Source organism: Panulirus ornatus, chromosome 6 (assembly GCF_036320965.1).
Source record: "Panulirus ornatus isolate Po-2019 chromosome 6, ASM3632096v1, whole genome shotgun sequence".
Lineage (NCBI taxonomy): Eukaryota > Metazoa > Arthropoda > Malacostraca > Decapoda > Palinuridae > Panulirus > Panulirus ornatus.
The window spans coordinates 23,766,288-23,789,051 of record NC_092229.1 but is presented as its reverse complement, the minus strand read 5'-3'; the positions used below and the strand labels follow the sequence as shown (position 1 = coordinate 23,789,051).

Genomic DNA, 22,764 nt, shown 5'->3' with positions numbered 1-22,764 from the left:
GCTGTCAGTGGATTGAATCAAGGCATGTGAAGCGTCTGGGGTAAACCATGGAAAGCTGTGTAGGTATGTATATTTGCGTGTGTGGACGTGTGTATGTACGTGTGTATGGGGGTTGGGCCATTTCTTTCGTCTGTTTCCTCGCGCTACCTCGCAAACGCGGGAGACAGCGACAAAGTATAAAAAAAAAAAAAAAATATATATATATATATATATATATTTATTTTTTTTATATATATATATTTTTTTTTTTTTTGCTTTGTCGCTGTCTCCCTCCTGCAAAAAAAAAAAAAATATATATATATATATATATATATATATATATATATATATATCTTTCTTTTCTTTCTTTCATACTATTCGCCATTTCCCGCATTAGCGAGGTAGCGTTGAGAACAGAGGACTGGGCCCTTGAGGGAATATCCTCACCTGGGCCCCTTCTCTGTTCCCTCTTTTGGGAAAAAAAAAAAAAAAAAAAAAAAAGTGAGAGGGGAGGATTTCCAGCCCCCCGCTCCCTCCCCTTTAGTCGCCTTCTACGACACGCAGGGAATACGTGGGAAGTATTCTTTCTCCCCTATCCCCAGGGATAATATATATATATATATATATATATATATATATATATATATATATATATATATATATATATATATATATATATATATATATATATATATTTATTTTTTTATTATACTTTTTTTTTTTTTTTTTTTGCTTTGTCGCTCTCTCCCGCGTTTGCGAGGTAGCGCAAGGAAACAGACGAAAGAAATGGCCCAACCCACCCCCATACACATGTATATACATACGTCCACACATGCAAATATACATACCTACACAGCTTTCCATGGTTTACCCCAGACGCTTCACATGCCTTGCTTCAATCCATATATATATGTATGTGTGTGTGTGTGTGTGTGTGTGTCTTAGATCACAAATGTTTGGACCAGGCATTTACTTTTAATTTTTTTTTTATACTTGAAGAAAGAGAAGATCCCTTGTGAAAGCACTGCAGATATATGATGTAGGAGGAAAGCCATAATGAGATACAATGAGTTGTTCTTGTGATAGTAAAATATGTGTTTGAATAAGAGGAGAGGTGGGTGATTAGTTTCAAGTGAATGTAGATATGTGTTAGATTGTGTGATATCACAGTGATTGTTCACTCTATTCATCAGGGTGGTGAGGGAGGTAAATGTGAGGGTCAGAGAGAGAGAGAGAGAGAGAGAGAGAGAGAGTGAGAGAGAGAGAGAGAGGGGTGGGTCTGCTGTAAACTAGGGGTGGTTAAGCTTGGAAAATAAGTCAGTTGCTATTTGATGAAAACATGGCTCAAGAGAGTAACTCCAGAAGCCATTGTCTAATTCTGGGAGAATATGTGAAAGAAGGTTAATGTAAATAATAGGACTGTAATGAGATTTAACCAGGGGGCCAGATAGGATGGTCAGAATGTGAGTTTGAAGGGAAAGAACCTGGAGGAGGTGGAGTGCTTTAAGTATCTAGGAGTACACATGACAGCAGAAGGAACCATGGGAGCTGAAGTAAGTCATATGATGGGACAGGGGACACTGTTTCTGGATACATTAAGGGTTTGTGTAAGGAGAGGTCATTGTCTGTTAGAGCAAAGATGGGTATGTTTGAAGGACTAATCATTCCAACAGTATTGTAAGGATGTTAGTCTTGAACCCAAAATGCAAAAGAATATTAAAGGATGGATGTGCTGGAATGAAATACTTGAGGACCACATTTGGTGTGAAGAGGGTTCATCATTTGGGAATGTCATTGTACAAGGAAGGCGTCGTAATTAGTGCAGTCTAATCGAGCAAACTGACCAAGATATGTTAAAGTGGTTTGGAGGTATAGAGAGGATCAGTAAGGAACGACTGACAAAGAGAGTCTATATGCTTTGGGTGGAAGGAGAAAGAGTGAGGGGAAGACAAAGAAGTAGATGTAATGATGGATGAAAAGCCTTTTTGAGGTGTCAGGCCAAAGCATTCAGAAGGATGAAGACATGGGATAGAGAAAATTGTAGTGATGTGGTGTGTGGGGGAGATGATGTGTTGTCAGCGGGATGAACTGGGATGTGAAGTGGTCAGGAGAAACTAAGGGATTGGTCTTTGGGGCTTGACTGTGGGTGATAGGTTCCTTTTTTGATGTATTATACATAACAGCTGGAGAGTGGATGTGAGCAAATGAAGCAATTGTTTCATCTTTTCTCAGTGCTGCCTTGCTAAAGCAAGAAATGGCAAACAAGTATGAAGAAATAGAAATATACACACAAAAATAGTATACTGAGAATTCAGTATCTCAGGTAGTCTTCTTCATTCAAGATGTTCAGAACTAGATATGTGAAACCTTAGAATTTTCCTTTTTTTCATATTAGATTTACTGTATTACTGTTTGAACTGATTGAAAAAGAATGTTTAAAGAATTTTGATTTTTACTTGTCGTTGATAATAGTCATGTTGTTTTCCAGGCATTTTCATATATGGGAACTGGTATGAGGACCCAGCTGTTATGGTGGAAAACATGCTTTTCCCTAAATTACTTGCAGTCAACTGCCCAAACTTTGACTTTGCTGCTTGCAACTTCTCAGAGAGGAATATGTATCTCAAGTAAGTATTTTACCTTTGTGAGAGGTTTTTTTTTTAAACTGTATTGTGTACATTACTGGAACTTGTTAACAGAAAGCTCATACTTGACAAAAAGTTTGTGAAATTTCATACCAGCCAAAAAAGATAGTTTGTGAAATTTCATACTAGCTGAAAAGATAGGTAAATTAAGAAAGGTAGATGTGCTTTCTTGAATTGCTACCCATTGGAAGCACCTGCATTCAGCCCTGCTCTGCAAATTACCATGGCTTCACATTACTAATCATTTGTTTTGTGTTTGACACAGCCTGTAGCTCCATTACTTAAGGTGCTCACTGTACTTACCAACACTTCACTAAACAGTTTAGGTTTTTTTTTTTTTCAATTGTTTTGAACTTAAGCATGGATCTACATCCATTTGATGTTCAGAGTATGTGAGAGGTTTTTCTGGCCTTCCCAGGTAGTTTTGCATGGGTCGATGTAGCAGTGTCACTGCTATCATTAAATTTCATCACTCATCATTGTACTGATATCTAGCTCATAGCAGTAATGATAAAATTCTCCTGAAGTGGCTTATTTCCTTTGTAAAGTGCAAATATAGAAGCTATTTTGTCACTGTAAGGTGAGTATATCCAACCATATTAGATGTCAGAAGTATGAAAAGGGTATAAACAATGAAAATCCAGGGCATTAGGGGAGATCACAACAAAACCTTCCCACCCTCTACAACAGTTAAGCAGCTGTTTAGGTAGAATCATGTACTTGCTACTGCTTACTAGAGGGTGCCAAGTTCACCAGTGGACACCAACACTGTTTTAGTTGGGGTAAAGTGATTTGTGGCAGCATAAGTGGCATAGGACCACTTGTGCCAACTTCTTTGGTGAGCTTTAAACATAAGTTTATTTTTCTATTTCATTTATACTTGATTGCTGTTTCCTGTTTTAGCAAGGTAGCACCAGGAACAGGCAAAGAAAGTTTGCATCTGCTCACATTAATTTTCTAGCTGTCATGTGTAATAGCTCCCTATCCACAAGCAGGCCCCACAGAACATTCCATGGTTTACCCTGAATGCTTCACATGCTCTGATTCAGTCCATTGACAGCACAGTGACCCCAGTGTACCTCATCATTCCAATTCACTTTATCCTGTGCACATCCCTCGTCCTCATGCAGGTTCAGGCACTGATCGCTCTAAATCTTTTTTACTTCAGCCTTCAATCTCTAGTTTGGCCTTCCCTTTCTCTTTGTCCATATGTCTAAACCATTATTGCATACCCTCTTCTGCTATCTCAACTGCAATATTTTTGTTACAACACATCTATCTTACCCTGTCATGACTTAGTCAATCAAACCACCTCACAGCACAAATTGTTCTCTGACATTTCATTTCTTTCACATTCAGCCTTCTCCTCACAGCCTTATCTATAGCCCATGTATCACATCCATATAGTATTGCTGGGAAAACTGTTCCTTCAAGCATACTCATTTTTGCTTTCCGATATAACATTCTCTCTTTCAATACATTCTTCAGCTCTCCCAGAGCCTTCAACCCCACAACCTATGAATTACTTCTGCTTCCATGGTTCCATTTGCTGCCAATCCCACTCCAGGTATCTAAAGGACTACACTTCCTCCAATTTTTCTCCAATCAAATTTATGCCCCAGTTAACCTGTCCCTCAACCCTGCTGAATTTGATAACCTTGTTTTTATTCACATTTACTCTCAGCTTCCTCTTTTCACACATTCTAATCTCCCACCAATACTTTATCTTCAGCTAACAACAACTGACTCACTTACCAGGCCCCCTCATCCTCTACATTCTGAATACATAACCCTTTCTTCCGGACTCCTGCATTTACCTCCCTCACCACCCCATCCATATACAAACTGAACAGCCATCATGACATCATACACCCCTGCTGCAGACCATCCTTCACATGGAACCATTCCCTCTCTTCTCCTCTTACTTGTATGTATGCCTTACACCCTTTATAAAGACTTTTCACTGCTTCTAGCAGCTTTCCTTGCACACCATATATTCTTAAGACCTTCCATAAAGCATCTCTTTCAACCCTGTCATATGCTCTCTCCAGATCCATAGATGCCACATACAGATTCATCTGTTTCTCAAAATATTTCTCACACAGTCTTCAAAGTAAACACCTGATTCACACTTCCTCTGTCACTTCTGAAGCCATGTTTCTCCTCTCCAGAAACCAATTTGCTCCTCTCCAATCTGATGCTCCGTACATGCCTACAATCTCTCAATCACAACCCTCCCATACAACTTACCAGGTACACTCAATGAACTTATACCTGTGTAGGTTGAATACACCTTTATACCCCTTGCCTTTATTCACTGGCACTGTACATGCATTCCACCATTTCTCAGGTACCTTACCATGATCTTTACACAAGTTAAATATCTTAAGCAACCAATCAGCAACATAGTCACCCCAGTTCTTAATATATTCAACTACAATACCATCTACTTCAGCTGCTTTGACACATTTCATCTTATGTAAGGCTTTCATCACCATTTTCCTCTTTACCAAACCACTCTCCATGACTCTCTCACTTTGCATACCAACCCAACCCAAACACCTTACATTTGCCACCCTGTCATCAAGCACATTCAATAGTCCTTCAAAATACTCACTCCACATCCCTTTCACTTCACCACCTTTTACCTTTTCCTCCTTTACCATGTTCTTATTTGTTCTCTTGTTTTTTTGCACATTATTTGTTATCCAAAACACATTTTCCTTTCCTTTGCCCTTTTTTCTACCTCTGCACCTTCTTCTTGACCTCTTGCTGCTTTTTTATATGTTAATCAATCATTTACACTTCTAATTTGTAAGTACTTCCGTAATGCCTCCCTTTCCTCTTTCATCAGCAATGTTACTTCTTCATCCCACCACTCACAACCATGTCTAATTCTCTGCCTCTCTTCTTTTGCTTGCCTCATGCATCTCTAACACATGCTAGCATTGCTTCCCTTAATGTCTTCCATTCCTCACCCACTCCCCTTGCCTCATGTACTCTCACCCTTTGCTGTTCTGCAGTCATTGTAAGTTATTTATCCACAGTTGTAATGTTACTATTTTCTTTGGATGGTTACAGGATGGTAGATTATAGCAACTTATATAGCCCATCTTATCAGATACCAAAACAAGGATAAATTATTTGAAATATTGAGATAAAAGTTTTTGAAGAATAGGGAAGCAGATAAAAACCAAGTCATGTAGGAAGGCTGTTGATAGGCAAACCTCCTGACATAACTGAACTGATCTGGTATTACCTTTTTTTCCCTGTCTCTTTGTTGGAAGATTTTAGTTCCATTATCTGGGGCATCAGCAACAGCAGTTATTCAAGTGCCCGATATTGGCTCATAAGGACTAAGATGTTAGTAAACCTCCAGCTGCTGATGTGGGTTCTTCCCCATTGAACTTTACTAGCATCTCAGTTGACATTTAACCCCACCACTTGTTTTTTAAGCGTAAGAGAGTTTGTCTGTATCATAAAGACTTTTCTCTAAGTTAGCAATGGTTTAAGCTTCTTATAGATGAAGATCCCCCCAAGGCATTGTTCAAGGATTGGATCACTATTGCCCATACTATGGTTGTCCCACACCTTGGCCATTGATGCATCATGAGTAATGGGTCAGGCCCTGGCTGTGAGGTAGTATTAGCATTATACCTTTAGTATAGCCAAGTTTTGCAGGTAGTAGTTGGTAGGCAGCCACTGACCAGGGAGGTATATCAATGGCACAACCCACGTAGGTATTGGAAGGGCTAGTGACAGCTGCATAGTTAGACAGTGCTTCACTTGTTTTCAAGTTGCACTCTTGTGACCCAGATAGCTACCTCAGTCACATGTGAACTGCTGCATTCTGTCCACAAATATGCAGTCTTTCTGTGTCCAACATGACACTTAACAACATTGAACTTACACAACTCATTTTTCATAAGTATAGATTTTCCTGTGGTGAGTGCTATGTGCTAGCCCTTCCTTTTGGCAAAATGGTAGGAGCGATAGGTAAAAGTAGTAGGTTGGAACAATAGACAGGAGCATTAGGTAGAAACGGTAGAAAGAAGTAAAAGGTGGGAAGGGATCTTTAAGTAGAAGTAGTAGGTTAGAACATAAAGCAGGAACAAATTCAGTAGAATTAGTCAGCAGGTACATAACTTAGGAGCCTCTGAAAACACTGTGCCTTCTGCCAGTGGCATGTTAAGGGTGAGGCACAAGGCTGAAAGGCAGCACTGGAGTTCATAAGTTATGGAGACTCTTTTGCCTTGGCAGACCCCTTAAGGGAGTTCCCAAAGGGAATAGACATCAGAGATATAGCTATATCGATAGATATGACCAAGCTTTCATAAAAGAAAAGTGGTGTTTACATAGAAAGGCGTGTTTTTCCGGCACATCTTTTTGTTGGGTTTCATTACATCCCATTGTTTGTTTCAGATGGGTATGGAAGTTTTACAACATAAACCAAGTCAAAAGGTTTTAAGCCCAGCTAGTATATATTCCTATATAGAGGAGAAAGAATACTTCCCGTGCATTCCCCGCATGTCGTAGAAGGCGACTAAAGGGGATGGGAGTGGGGGGCTAGAAACCCTTCCTTTGTACTTTCACTTTCTGAAAGGGGAAACAGAAGAAGGAGTCATGCGGGGAGTGCTCATCCTCCTCAAAGGCTCAGATTGGGGTGTCTAAATGTGTGTGGATGTAACCAAGATGAGAAAAAGGAGAGATATGTAGTATGTTTGAGGAAAGGAACCTGGATGTTTTGGCTCTGAGTGAAACGAATCTCAAGGGTAAAGGGGAAGAGTGGTCTGGGAATGCTTTGGGAGTAAAGTCAGAGGTTGGTGAGAGGACAAGGGCAAAGGAAGGAGTAGCACTACTGAAACAGGAGTGGTGGGAGTATGTGATAGAGTGTAAGAGTGTAAACGCTAGATTGATATGGGTAAAACTGAAAGTTGATGGAGAGAGATGGGTGATTATTTTGAGAAAAGAGGAGAAAATGTTGGGATGAAGAGAGTGGTGAGAGTAAGTGGGCTTGGGAAGGAGACTTGTGTGAGGAAGTACCATGGGGAGACTGAGTGCAGAATGGAAAAAGGTGAGAGCAAAGGACGTACGGGGAGTGGGGGAGGAATGGGATGTATTTAGGGAAGCAGTGTTGGCTTGCGCAAAAGATGCCTATGGCATGAGAAGTGTGGTAGGTGGGCAGATTAGAAAGGATAGTGAGTGGTGGGATGAAGAAGTAAGATTATTAGTGAAAGAGAAAAGAGAGGCATTTGGACGATTTTTGCAGGGAAATAGTGCAAATGACTGGGAGATGTATAAAAGAAAGAGGCAAGAGGTCAAGAGAAAAGTGAAAGAGGTGAAAAAGAGGGCAAATGATAGTTGGGGTGAGAGAGTATCATTCGATTTTAGGGAGAATAAAGAGATGTTTTGGAAAGAGGTAGATAAGGTGCGTAAGACAAGAAAACAAATGGGAACATCGGTGAAGGGGGCTAATGGGGAGGTAATAACAAGTAGTGGTGATGTGAGAAGAAGATGGAGTGAGTATTTTGAAGGTTTGTTAAATTTGTTAGATGATACTGTGTCAGATATAGGGTGTTTTGGACGAGGTGGTGTGCAAAGTTAGAGGGTCAGGGAGAATGGTTTAGTAAACAGAGGAGAGGTAGTGAAAGCTTTGTGGAAGATGAAAGCCAGCAAGGCGGCGGGTTTGGATGGTATTACAGTGGAATTTATTAAAAAAAGGGGGTGATTGTGTTGTTGACTGGTTGGTAAGGATATTCATTGTATATATGGCTCATGGTGAAGTGCCTGAGGATTGGCGGAATGCATGCATAGTGCCTTTGTACAAAGGCTAAGGGGATAGAGGTGAGTGTTAAAATTACAGAAGTATAAGTTTGTTGAGTATTCCTGGGAAATTGTAGGGGAGGGTATTAATTGAGAGGGTGAAGGCATGTACAGAAAATCAGATTGGGGAAGAGCAGTGTGGTTCCAGAAGTGTTAGAGGATGTGTGAATCAGGTGTTTGCTTTGAAGAATGTATGTGAGAAATACTTAGACAAACAAATGGATTTGTATGTAGCATTTATGGATCTGGAGAAGGCATATGATAGAGTTGTTAGAGATGCTCTGTGGAAGGTATTAGGAGTGTATGGTGTGGGAGGCAAGTTGCTACCAGCAGTGAAAAGTGTATATCGAGAATGTAAGGCATGTGTACGAGTAGGAAGAGAGGAAATTGATTGGTTCCCAGTGAATGTTGGTTTGCAGCAGGGGTGTGTGATGTCTCCATGGTTGTTTAATATGTTTAAGGATGGGGTTGTTAGGTAGGTGAATGCAAGAGTTTTGGAGAGAGGGGGTAAGTATGCAGTCTGTTGTGGATGAGAGGGCTTGGGAAGTGAGTCAGTTGTTGTTCACTGATGATACAGCACTGGTGGCTGATTCGGGCAGAAGCTGGTGACTGAGTTTGGTAAAGTGTGTGAAAGAAGAAAACTGGGAGGAAATGTGAATAAGAGCAAGGTTATTAGGTACAGTAGGGTTGAGGGACAAGTCAATTGGTAGGTGAGTTTGAATGGAGGAAAAGTGGAGAAAGTGAAGTGTTTTAGATATCTGGGAGTGGATTTAGCAGCGGATGGAACCATGGAAGCGGAAGTGAGTCACAGGGTGGGGGAGGGGCGAAAGTTCTGGGAGCGTTGAAAAATGTGTGGAAGGCGAGAACATTATCTCGGAAAGCAAAAATGGGTATGTTTGAAGGAATAGTGGTTCCAACAATGTTATATGGTTGTGAGGCGTGGGCTATAGATAGGGTTGTACGGAGGAGGGTGGATGTGCTGGAAATGAGATGTTTGAGGACACCATGTGGTGTGAGGTGGTTTGATCGAGTAAGTAATGAAAGGGTTAGAGAGATGTGTGGTAATAAAAAGAGTGTGGTTGAGAGAGCAGAAGAGGGTGTATTGAAATGGTTTGGTCACATGGAGAGAATGAGTGAGGAAAGATTGACAAAGAGGATATGTGTGTCAGAGGATATGTGTGGGAGACCAAATTGGAGGAGGAAGGATGGAGTGAAAAAGATTTTGAGCGATCGGGGCCTGAACATGCAGTAGGGTGAAAGGAGTGCAAGGAATAGAGGGAATTGGAACGATGTGGTATACCGGGGTCGACATGCTGTCAGTGAATTGAACCAGTGTCTGTGAAGTGTCTTGGGTAAACCATGGAAAGTTTTGTGGGGCCTGGATGTGGAAAGGGAGCTGTGGTTTCAGTGCATTATATATGACAGCTAGAGACTGAGTGTGAACAAATGTGGTCTTTATTGTCTTTTCCTGGCGCTACCTCGCACGCATGCAGGGGAAGGGGGGTGTCATTTCATGTGTGGCGGGGTGGCGATGGGAATGAATAAAGGTGACAAGTATGAACTATATACATGTGTATATATGTATATGTCTGTGTATGTATATATAAGTATACGTTGAAATGTATAGGTATGTATATGTGCGTGTGTGAACGCGTATGTATATACATTGTATATCGGTGGGTTGGGCTGTTCTTTCATCTGTTTCCTTGCGCTACCTCGCTAACGTGGGAGACAGCAACAAAGTATAGTAAATATATAAAATAACTAGTTGATTTGATAGACAATGGTTTACCTTCAGAGTTATCTGTCCCTTGTAAGACTTTTTTTTACCTGTAAGGAAGACTACACTACACTTGTCAGGAGTTCCTGGTGTACTAAGTCTTGTTACACAAGACTTTTTGACTCCCTGAATCATCATTGGGAAATACAAGAGATACTTTTTGGCTATTATAGTTTCCAGAAAGTCCTGGCTAGTATACTATTGATGGTGAGGGCATGTCAGCAAGAGTGATGGCCCACCTTTAAGAGGATTCTACCCCCATGCTGGTATAGTGGTAAATATCATCACCACTGTACTAGTATATGGTAGTATATGATGTTGATCATGTCCTGGATAGAGACTTAGGACAAAATCCCTTCATGTTCCTTAGGCATCTTTAAGGGATATATATATGAACCAGTATCCCTAGCCTAACAATAACACACTAGGGTAACAGAGGAAGGGGTTTATCATGTCGTTACTCCCATTTTGAGTTCCATATTCATGCATGTCATGCCTTGCAGATGCTTGAAGGAGAAGCTCCAACCAGAAGGCTGTGACACTTATTTTTCTCAGAGAGTCAGGGTTTTTTAATTTAGGTTTGTGTTGTGGACTGTATTCCCACTTACCAGAGGATTTCGGCTTTCCTCTGAGTTAGGGCTTTCCTTAAACACAACCCAAGTGTGTAATGTTGTATAGCCAGTTGAAGGGGGAATACATTAACCTGTATGACCCCTACACAAGGACATCCTTCTTGGAAGCTGCACTACTTAGTCACTTGAGGTATGCAGTTGTGTCAGTCTTGGATTAGGACACTTACATTTGCCAGACTTGTACCGTATCCATATTATAATTCATGGTACTATTTTTGAATCACTGTCTTTGAGTTTTAGGCCTAAATGACCTTGGTATTTGATTGGTCTTTGGCTCTGAAACTTGTGGACATCTGGTTTTTTCGTAAATGTTGTAAATATGTTAAAGGTATGAGCACAAAGAGCTCAACTCCATCGCCTACAAGTGTTTTTGATTCTTTATGCAGGAGCTGTGATATGGAACCACAGGTCTTTCCCATTGGTGAACAGACCTTAGATGCCTATCATTCAATATCAGGATGAAGAGTTTCAGTGCTTGATAAGTTAGATCCACTACATTGGCTTAAGTGATGATCATGTTCTTGTCAAAGTCAATAGCCTCATCCTTAGTGCTGTATATAAAGAGAATTTTCAGATATATCTAACCTTCTTGGGGAACTTGATCTCCTTTCTCAAATTTGGTCTCTTCATTCATGGAACTTGATGCCAGTTGATCATAGACTTTTGCATCTTTAACGTTCCATCAGCAGACACATTAGTGACCGAGGAGGTCATAATAGCTATGCCTGAAATTCTTTCAGTTTTGAAGGCTGTATTTGCTGTTCAACATCACAGGTCAGTTTCTGCTGTAATATCCATTGCCACAAAGACAAGAGTCTTTTGGGCTAGGATCTTATAATCTTGAATGGATTTAAATTTTGTCTATGTGAATTAAGTGAGCTTCTACCAAAGTGTGAAGTATATCTATTTTTCTGGACTTTTCAGTGAGAACCAAATATGCAACCTTGCTTTTGGGATTTCTCCATGATAGCTGTGGTTGCTTCACAGGTCCAGGGATCAGAACATAACCTCATTCATAACCCTTAAATGGATTGACCTGTGCCAGTTCAACCAGTTGGTTCTGGAGCAGAGTAATTCCAATCATTCTATGAAGGAATCTCCATTTCTGATTATTCAGTGAAATATCAACTCATTGCTAATGCTAATGTATTGATACATTTGTGAGGGAAGCCATATATGTTGTAAGATAATCCTGTAGACTTTAGAGCATGGAAAAAGAGTAGGGGCTAGTGCTGTATATCTCTGCTATAGTCCCTCTTTGTGGTAGTTGTTAAACCTTTCCCATGTATAAAAAAGAAAGCTTGTTACAAACTGGCATGTAGTTATCAAAGTCCACTAACATCTGATATTTGTGTTGGTTTCCCCTTAGCTGTTGAGTCTTCTTAGATACATAGAACTATTGGAGCTAGACCTGTTATGGTTAATTATTGTTTGTAATCCTAGCACCCTGAGAATTATAGGAGAGTCCAAGAAGTTGCCTTTACTTTTGTCTGATACAGGGCATTGGTATTCTGTGATGTTATACCAGTTTCCTCCAAGGTGGAACACACAGGCACTTTTTCACAGCTTCTAGCAAGCACAGGGAAATTGGTCTTATGTGGTCCTGTTAAGTTATAGCTAGATACAAATAGATTCTTGGCCTTATAGTTCCTTTAGAAGTTGCTTTGACATTGCTTAACTTTATTGATAGAAGGCTAGTTCCCTTTGAATCTGGGTCAGCTCTAGAATATCAATTTCTTAGACATCCCTGAACAGCCCCCTCCTCACATCAGAGATACTTTGAACTGCTATTAACTCAGTGTTCAAGGGTTTAGACAGAAAGTGTTTGTTAACTAGGTGTGGAACCTGTGAAAGATTAGTTCCTTATGTACTCCTTTTTGTTGTTGTTGTTGTTTCTTGATGAGCTGGAGTAAACAAAATATTTTAAGCATATCCTTTTCAATTTTTCTTGCTTTGGAGCACAAATAGAAGGTCTCTGTTTTGTATACAGTCTTTGAGCCCTTCTGCTGGCAATTGTGGAGTTAGTTTGGGAGTTGATACAGTTATTGATTCAATTACCATTCTTTCCAGAACAAACATTTTGGCATGCATATTTGGAGACCAATATGGTAACCTAAGTGAAGTCCTTTTGGAATATGATTGCCAAATGAGTTTTTTGATCTGATGGTATACCTGTTTCTAGGGCTTCCTATACAGAAGCTACATAAGTTGTCTTGGTGAGGAATAATTCCCCATTGAAGACAATTAAGTACAATGCCAATTAAAGGTAAGACCCATGATTCTCTTTCAAGGAGCAGGTTTATATCATCCAGTATATATGATTGATTGCTTCGTAACCTTGCAGCTCAAGGCATCGTCATGGCAATGTTATTAGCTAGGAACAGGTTTTTCTTGAGTGTCAAACCTTCCTTTTTTTTTCATGGTGCTTGTAGAACCCTACCCCCTAGTATTGCATTCTCACATGGGATCCCATTCTCCTTAATCTGTACCTGCTTCCTCCAGATTTGTCATTATATTCAATTGGTCTTGTGGAGAGGAAAAACCCAAAATATAATCTGAATCCTCAGAATTATTATTATCAGTTTTTAGGTATGATACTTCAAGCAGTGGGATAGGCTTCCATTGTGCAGGGTTCAGGTTGAAAAGGAAGTTAGGTCAGAACAGGTCTTAATGCTCAAGCATTAGTTATGTGGGTTTCATGGTTTTTAAAACAAATTAAAATGCAGGAGATACATTGTTTCTCAAGAAGAAGCATACAGTGTTTGGGCCCGCCTCCTGTTGTGATGGGTGGCCATGACAACAGAATTCACTTGAAGTCTTTCTTTAGAGTTGAAACCTTAAGGGATTTCATCCCAATAAATACTGTCATGTCATCATTGTTTTCTCTGATATTTGATAGGGAGTTTGTCTGTAGTTGACATATTGGGATTCAGAACTATGGAACTAGAACTGTTGAATTCTTCCCAAATCAGAATTTAATACTCACAGTGATGTTGGATATTTTTAGGGTAAATAACCTTGATATTTCTGGATGAGACATTCTTGGCACTAGAATGTGTCAGTTGTGCATTTTCTCTTGACCTATTCAACATTGTTTTTAGACTGCCTCATTTCAGATCAGTAACACTGTATCCATTTTTTCTCCCAATTGTTTTTGCTTGAAACTTGGAAATGCTTAACATTCACTTGCTTCATAATGTTCACATGCTTACTCAGTTTCTGGCAGGTTTTGGAACTTTTCATGTTTTCTTTTGTATTTGCTTTCTTTAGGTTTTTTAAAGCTTCCCTCGAGTAATTTAGAAGACCTTCAGATTCTGCTGTCAGAGTCTTTGGTTTTAACTGTTTTGGGACCTACTTGGGATTGATTTTCAGGTTGTTTTTCTGGAGGAGGTCTTGACATTGCACAGTTAAAAAAGACCCCTCGTAGTATGAGAATCCTCTCATGTATCACATAATTTCTTTGGTTTTTCTTCCATTCCAAAGCATATAAGATTGTTTTCCTTTCCAAGGACTCAGTATGCAAAATTTGTCTGTGTTCAGTTGCATCTGTGAGAATACCTCAGTATACAGAATTTATATTCATTCCGTTGCATCTCTGAGAATACATGAATATCTTCAGAGGTTGGCAAGGGAACTCCTTTACTGGTTTTATAAGGCAGTTTGAACTATATCTTGGAAGGGACTCTTTCATTTTGGTTCAAGAGTGGTTTTGTTGGTTCATTCAAGCTTTTTGGAAGAGCTATTAAGCAAGGTGCTGCCTTGCTAGTCTGTAATGTGGAATCATTTCCTAGAATACCTTCTGTGATGAGGAGGATCAGTTAGGTATAATAAGATAAGCCTTGGCATTTCAGTTGGTCATCTTTTTCCCATTGAAAGTTTACCTCATACCCTCCTTTTTCATGTTGTTTATTCTGTTAATAGCTTGCAGGACAACAAACCCCAAAGAGAAGAGTAGTTTAGAAGAATGAAAAACTGTTTCTATCCAGGCATTGCATGATGAGCAATTTTCTTTTAGTACTTCCCACCCTGTCTTCCCCTCTCTTTCCAAAAAGTTTTCATTTTACTGAGGTTAATTTCCGATGGGTGACATCCTTGTCCCAGGAATTATCAGGTGTTGGCCTGTATGACTTGGCATTTGGCAGGAAGATGATGTCATTACCATGCTGAGGGCTGCTGAATGGTGAGGGGTTCCAGAACAAGCTAATGCTCCAACTGCTGTTTGGATGGATAGCATTGGGTGAGCATAAGTTGAGCTGGAGGCTCCTAACCCCCAGAGATCTATAGATTCATTTCATTAGCCCATGAGACACCACCTAGAGAGAAACAGTTTTTTATTCTTCAAAACTCATTTTTCTCTCATTTAAGACAAATTAGCTATTGTGGAACCTTCTCAAAAAAATTTTGCACTTTTGGTATGTAGTTATCACATAAACATCTGCCAAGGGCTTAGCACATGACAATATTAGAAATATGTGATGAGAGGTGTGCATGTGTATATGTGCCTGTGAACACGAAGATAGTGCAAGATAAGGATGAAATGAAGCATTTCTGTTGAAATTTGAGTGACTGTATGAATGGTTTTGAGAAGGAGAGAAAGGTGGTTGTAATGGGCGATATGATTGTGAAGGTGGGATGTGATGAATTGGTGAGATTGTTGGCAAATGGGGAGTGCCTGGAATAAATGAGAATGGAAGTTATCTTGTAGTTGTCTGTGCTGAGAAGAACAAAAAGGTTTGATTGACTATGTGGCATTGGAATAAAGGCTGAGAAAAGCTGTGCTGGATGCTTTTTAGAGAGGATTCTTTGGAGACTGACCATTTTGCAGTTCTTGTAGGGGTAATGATTCAAGAAGTGGAGGTATGAAGTAAAGAGGTAAAAGTGTTGGTAAGTGAGAAGATGAATCAGAAATAATGCAAGGAGTATGAAAGAAGGGTGATGAAAAGATTATATGGAAGTGCAGTAAATGTAGGAATGCAGTCATGTGTGATTGAGGTATTTAAAATGATTAGAGAATGATTTTTAAAGTTGTAGAATTAGTAGTTGGATACAAGATTGTAAGATAAAAGAATAGAGAGGGAAATGCATGGTGGATGGGTGAGATAAGAAATGCTGTGGAAGAGAAGAAAAAGCATATGGTAGATTGTTCGAAAGGAATGTACTGGTGAAGGTTTAGCAAAAGGAGTGAAGAATATAAGATTTGTAAGCAGAATGTTAAAAAACTGATAGAAGAAAACAAAGGAAGAGTAGATGAAGATTTTGGAAGAAAGTTGAGTGAAAATTTTTTGGAAGATGTGGAATTGTACTAAAAGGAGGTGTAAAAGAAAAATGATGGATATTAGAATCGAAATGTAAATGTGAGAAGTAAGGAAGTGGAGTTGCTAAATCAAGAGGAGGAAGTGAAAGAAAGATGGAAAGAGTATTTTGAAGAACTGATGAACATGAGGGAGGCAGCAGTTGTTACCTGCATGGATATGGAAGGAAAAGAATACAAGTGCAGGGGACCATAGCAAGAAGGATAGGAAAGGTACCTGAAGTGGGTAGGAATTTGGCTGAAATGTTGAAGTATGGAGGAGAAGGTATGATGGAATGGATGCATTTGATATATAATTTAGCATCGAAGTAGAAGGCTGTGCATGAGGATTGGGTGAAAGCAATCATTGTTCCTTTATTCAAAGGAAAAGGTGCTAAGGTTGTATGTAGCAATTATAGGGGAATAAATTTTAGATATATCAGGAATAGTGTATGTAAGTGTTGATGATACAGTGATAAATGTGAATGAAAGCAGAATAAGTATGGGGCAAGGGAGTATTAGGAAAAGTAGGGGATATGTGGATCAGATGTTTGTGGGAAACTTACTTTGGAAAAGTATCTACTGAAAGGTAAGAAGCTATATGCATCTATATGGATCTGGAGAAAGCATAAGGAATGCTTTATGTACGTGTTAAGGATATATAGGGTAGAGGAACATTTGTTGGATGGTGTTAAAGCCTTCTAAAGAATAGATAATGCACTTGTAAAAGTGGTTGGACAGTTGAGTGAAAGTTTCACTATATATGTGGGTGTAAGGTAGGGCTTTGTGATGTCACCATGGCTTTTTAACATGTATATGGATGGCGTGATAAGAGAGGTGAAAGCAGAACCAGAGAAAGGGGTGCAGAGATGGAGTGTGGTGGTGAGGTAAAGTGGCTAGTGGCAAGCCTGTCTGCAGATGATCCTGCATTTTTAACTGAGAGTGAAGAGGAGTTGCAGAATGTTTTAAGTTTGTTTTATGATCTGTGTAAACATAGGCGATTGAAGATAAATGCAAAAAGTAAGCTAATGGTGTTTGACAGAAAACAAAGTAAAAGAATAATTTTGCAAAACCATATAGAATGAAAGAAGAAAGTGTACTAAACTGTGTTATAGATATGGGGGAAGAAAGACTGGAAGAGGTGAGGGAATTTAATTATTTTAGGAGCTGTTAGGGTAAATAAGGTGGTATGGAAGGAGAGGTAAGGGAGAGAGCAGTACAAGTTAGAATTGTCATTGGGTCCCTTAATAGAATAATGAAGGGTAGAGGTGTAAGTATGGAAATGGTGAAAGGACTAAAGGACAGCATGGTCCTCCCAACCCTGACGTGTGCAGCTGAAACTTGGACTTGGAATGGGTCATAGGGTTTAAGAATCCAGGCTGTGGAAATGAGCTATTTGAGAGGAGAATATGGTATGACTTGGTGGAATGAGGAATGAAATGAGTGGTTGTATGAGAGATTGGGTATGGCAGTGAATGAATTGAAAAGCAGTAGAGTGGATGAAATGTAATACTTTGAGATGATTTGGACACATGGAATGAATGCAAGACTTGGGGTTTACAAGAAGTGTTTATGATAGTACAGTTAAAGCATTGGTGTGAAAGGAAGACCTCCTTTGATCTGGAGAAATAGAGTGGAAGAGTACTGAAGGGAGAGAAATGCCACACCCTTGATGGGAGTTCCCGTAGGGAATCCTGGAGAGAATGGGCAAAAGAGATACAGATAGATAGATATTTACCTCAGAAAATAAAGGCAAGTGCAGAAGGATAAGGATGACAAAAGTTGGGGAAGGGCAGACTTGAAGAGATTAAACAACAGATGAATAGGAAAGTAATAGTTATATTTTAAAGGTATGAGATTTAACACCATATGGAAGACCAGCAAATGGTGTACTGTAAAGGTGATTAAAAAAAAAAGAAAAATACTGAAAAGTAAGACTCTCCTCCTTTGATTATATTTCTATGGTTAGCTAAAGCTAAGTAGTTATTGCATAGGGGAAAGAAATGCTGATAATCCCACTTTCTTTTTATTTCATGTTCTTCAGGGACCGTCGTGATGGTATGAGTAAGGAGGGTTCAGGACGGGTAGCCATAATGCGGGCTACTGGTCTTTTGCGTTCCTACACACTAGAATGCAACTACAATACTGGCCGCACTTATAACCCAACTCCTCCATCGCCTCTTGACCATAGAAAAACTCCACAGAGTCCACTGACATCCCCTCCTAAGTATACCCCATCTGTGTTTGAAGATGTGAGTATCTGCACTGAGTATTTGAGTCTCATAATATTCATCATTAGCAAAAGTAGAATTATTTTAGGCTTACCATTGAAAGCTTTTTGTTACCAAGATATTCTATTGAATATCATGTCATTTTAGACTTAGCCATAAGAGATTGAGTGTAGAAAGGCAAATAGCAAGAAGTGAATAAAGGTAGGGGAGTGGATGAGGAATGGGAGGTACTTAGGGTAGCATTACTGGCATGTGCAGAAGTATGTGGCATGCAGAAGGTGGGAGGTGGCAGGTGAAAATGGTTAGTGAGTGATGGAATGATAAAGTTAAGTTAGTGAAAGAGAAAAGAGAGGTGTATGGGCACTACTTACAGGGAAGGAATGCAAGTTAATGGGAGATGTGCAAGAGAAAACAGCAGAACATCAAGAGAAATGTGTAGGGGCAGAAAAAGAGGGCAAATAAAAGTTGGAGATAAGCAAGTATCAGCAGACTTCAGGGAGGATATAAAAATTGTGAAGAAGGAGGTTAGTACTTTGAGAAAAACATTGTGAAGAAGGAGGTTAGTACTTTGAGAAAAACAGAGTCAAAATTGAAACATCAGTAAAGGGGACAAATGGGGTATTGGTAACAGGTAGAGATGAGGTGAAGAGGAGATGGAGTGAGTAGTTTGAAGTGTTGCTGAATGTGTTTGATAATTGGGGGGCAGATGTAGGGTATTTGGGTCGATCAGGAATGGGAAGGTATGGATGTCATTTCTTGAAGAGGTTTTGAAAGCCTTGCTCAGGATGAAATGTGGCAAGGCATCTGGATTGGATGGTATTGCAGTTGAGCCTCTTAAGAAAGGAGGTGATTGTATTAGTTGGAAATTTCATTGTTTGTAATTACCAGTTTTTAATTACATAATTGCTCCGTGCCGGGAGAGAGATTTATGTTTGTGGGCCTTTATCTCTTGAACACTCTATACGGTCATACATGCCCTTGAATTTATGTATGCTGTGTGCATGAACAATGTCCTAAGTCAATAAGTATTTCTTCACATCCTTATATTTAATTTTTTTTACTTAATTTTATGTTATGCCCTCTGGTTGCTCTCTAGCTGTTGTGTAATGCACCGAAACCACAGCTCCTTTTCCACATCCAGGCCACACAAAAGTTTCCATGGTTTACCCCAGACGCTTCACTTGCCCTGGTTCAATCCATTTGATAGCATGTTGACCCCAGTATACCACATCGTTCCAATTCACTCTATTTCATACACACATTTCACCCTCCTGTATGTTCAGGCCCTGATCACTCAAAATCTTTTACACTCCATCCTTCCACCTCCAATTTAGTCTCCCACTTCTCCTCGTTCCCTCCACCTCTGACTCATATATCCTCTTTATCAATCTTTCCTCACTCATTCTCTCCATGTGACCTAACCATTTCAATATGCCCTCTTCTGCTCTCTCAAACACACTCTTTTTATTACCACACATCTCTCTTACCCTATCATTACTTACTCAATCAAACCACCTCACACCACATATTCCCCTCAAACATCTCATTTCCAAAACATCCACTCTCCTCTCCACAACCCTATCTATAGCCCATGCCTTACAATCTTATAACATTGATGGAACCGCTATTCCTTCAATATTTTATTATTTTATTATACTTTGTTGCTGTCTCCTGCGTTAGCGAGGTTGCGCAAGGAAACAGATGAGAGAATGGCCCAACCAACCCACATACACATGTATATACATACACGTCCACATACGCACATATACATACCTATGCATCTCAACGTATACATACATATACACACACAGACATAAACATATATAGACATGCACATAATTCATACTGTCTGCCCTTATTCATTTCCGTCGCTACCCTGCCACACATGAAATGAAAACCCCCTCCCCCCTGCATGTGCGCAAGGTAGAGCTAGGAAAAGACAACAAAGGCCACATTCATTCACACTCAGTCTCTAGCTGTCATGTATAATGCACCAAAACCACACCTCCCTTTCCACGTCCAGGCCCCACAAAACTTTCCATGGTTTACCCCAGACGCTTCACATGCCCTGGTTCAATCCATTGACTGCACGTCAACCCCGGTATACCACATCGTTCCAATTCATTTTCACTCCTTCTTTCCACCTCCAATTTGGTCTCCCACTTCTCATTCCCTCCACCTCTGACACATATATCCTCTTTGTGAATCTTTCCTCACTCATTCTCTCCATGTGACCAAACCATCTCAAAACACCCTCTTCTGCTCCCTCAAACACACTCTTTTTATTACCACACATCTCTCTTACCCTGTTATTACTAACTCTATCAAACCACCTCACACCACATATTGTCCTCAAACATCTCATTTCCAGCACATCCACCCTCCTCCGCACAACTCTATCTATAGCCCACGCCTCGCAACCATATAACATTGTTGGAACCACTATTCCTTCAAACATACCCATTTTTGCTTTCCAGGATAGCGTTCTCAACTTCCACACATTTTTCAACGCTCCCAGAATTTTCACCCCCTCCCCCACCCTATGATTCACTTCCGCTTCCATGGTTCCATCCACTGCCAAATCCACTCCCAGATATCTAAAACACTTCACTCCCTCCAGTTTTTCTCCATTCAACCTTACCTCCCAAATGACTTGTCCCTCAACCCTACTGTACCTAATAACCTTGCTCTTATTCACATTTACTCTCAGCTTTCTTCTTTCACACACTTTATGAAACTCAGTCACCAGCTTCTGCAGTTTCTCACATACCCATTTTTGTTCTCCGAGATAACATTCTTACCTTCCACACATTCTTCAACGCTCCCGGAACCTTCGCCCCCTCCCCCACCCTCTGACTCATTTCTGCTTCCATGGTTCCATCTGCTGCTAAATCCACCCCCAGATATCTAAACCACTTCACTTCCTCTAGTTTTTTCTCCATTCAAACTTACCTCCCAATTTACTTGTTCCTCAACCCTACTGTACCTAATTACCTTTCTCTTATTCACATTTACTCTCAGCTTTCTTCTTTTACACACTTTAAGAAACTCAGTCTCCAACTTCAGCATTTTCTCACCCGAATCAGCCACCAGCGCTGTATCATCAGCGAACAACTGACTCACTTTTCAAGCCCTCTCATCCACAACAGACTGCATACTTGCCCCTCTCTCCAAAACTCTTGCATTCACCTCCCTAACAACCCCATCTATAAACAAATTAAACAACCATGGAGACCATGCACCCATGCCGTAAACCGATGTTCACTGAGAACCAATCTCTTTCCTCTCTTCCCACTCGTACACATGCCTTACATCACTGATAAACACTTTTTGCTGCTTGTAGAAACTTACCTCCCACACCATATACTCTTAATACCTTCCACAAAGCATCTCTATCAACTTTATCATATGCCTTCTCCAGATCCATAAATGCTCCATACAAATCCATCTATTTTTCTAAGTATTTTTCACATGCATTCTTCAAAGCAAACACCTGATTCGCACATCCTCTACCAACCACACTACTCTTGCCCAATCTGATGCTCTGTACATGCCTTTACCCTCTCAGTCAATACCCTCCCGTATAATTTCCCAGGAAAACTTAACAAACTTATACCTCTGTAATTTGAACACTCACCTTTATCCCCTTTGCCTTTGTACAGTGGCACTATGCATGCATTCCACCAATCCTAAGGCACTTCACCATGAACCATACATACTTTGAATATCCTCACCAACCAGTCAACAACACAGTCACCCCCTTTTATAATGAATTCCACTGCATTACCATCCAAACCCACTGCATTGCCAATTTTCATCTTCTGCAAAACTTTCACTACTTCTCTGTTTACCAAACCATTCTCCCTGACCCTCTCACTTTGCACACTACCTCAACGAAAAGACCCTATATCTGCCACTCTGTCATCACATTCAACAAACCTTCAAAATACTCACTCCATCTCATTCTCGCATCACCACTACATGTTATTACCTCCCCATTAGCCCCACTCACTGATGTTCCCATTTGTTCTCTTGTCTTACGCACTTTATTTACATCCTTCCAAAACATCTTATTCTCCCTAAAATTTAACGACACTCACCCCAACTCTCATTTGCTCTTTTTTCACCTCCTGCACCATTCACTTGACCTCCTGCCTCCTTTTATACATCTTCCAGTCACTTACACTATTTCCCTACAAAAATCGTCCAAATACCTCTCTCCTCTCTTTCATTAACAATCTTACTTCTTCATCCCACTACTCACTACCCTTTCTAATCTGCCCACCTCCCACCTTTCTCATGCCACAAGCATCTTTTGCATAAGCCATCACTGCATCCCTAAATCCATCTCATTCCTCCCTCACTCCCCTTATGTCATTTGCTC

The 22,764-nt window shown here is 40.1% G+C and overlaps 1 protein-coding gene across 1 annotated transcript in view; it reads left to right on the top strand.

The window, feature by feature from the left end:
• The window catches only part of LOC139749130 (uncharacterized), a 191,519-nt gene that overhangs the window by 145,140 nt on the left and 23,615 nt on the right, over positions 1-22,764 (top strand). The window contains exon 7 of the mRNA XM_071662751.1: positions 18,194-18,401. Within this exon, the coding sequence (XP_071518852.1) occupies positions 18,194-18,401 (208 nt within the window). The remainder of the gene's footprint in view (positions 1-18,193; positions 18,402-22,764) is intronic.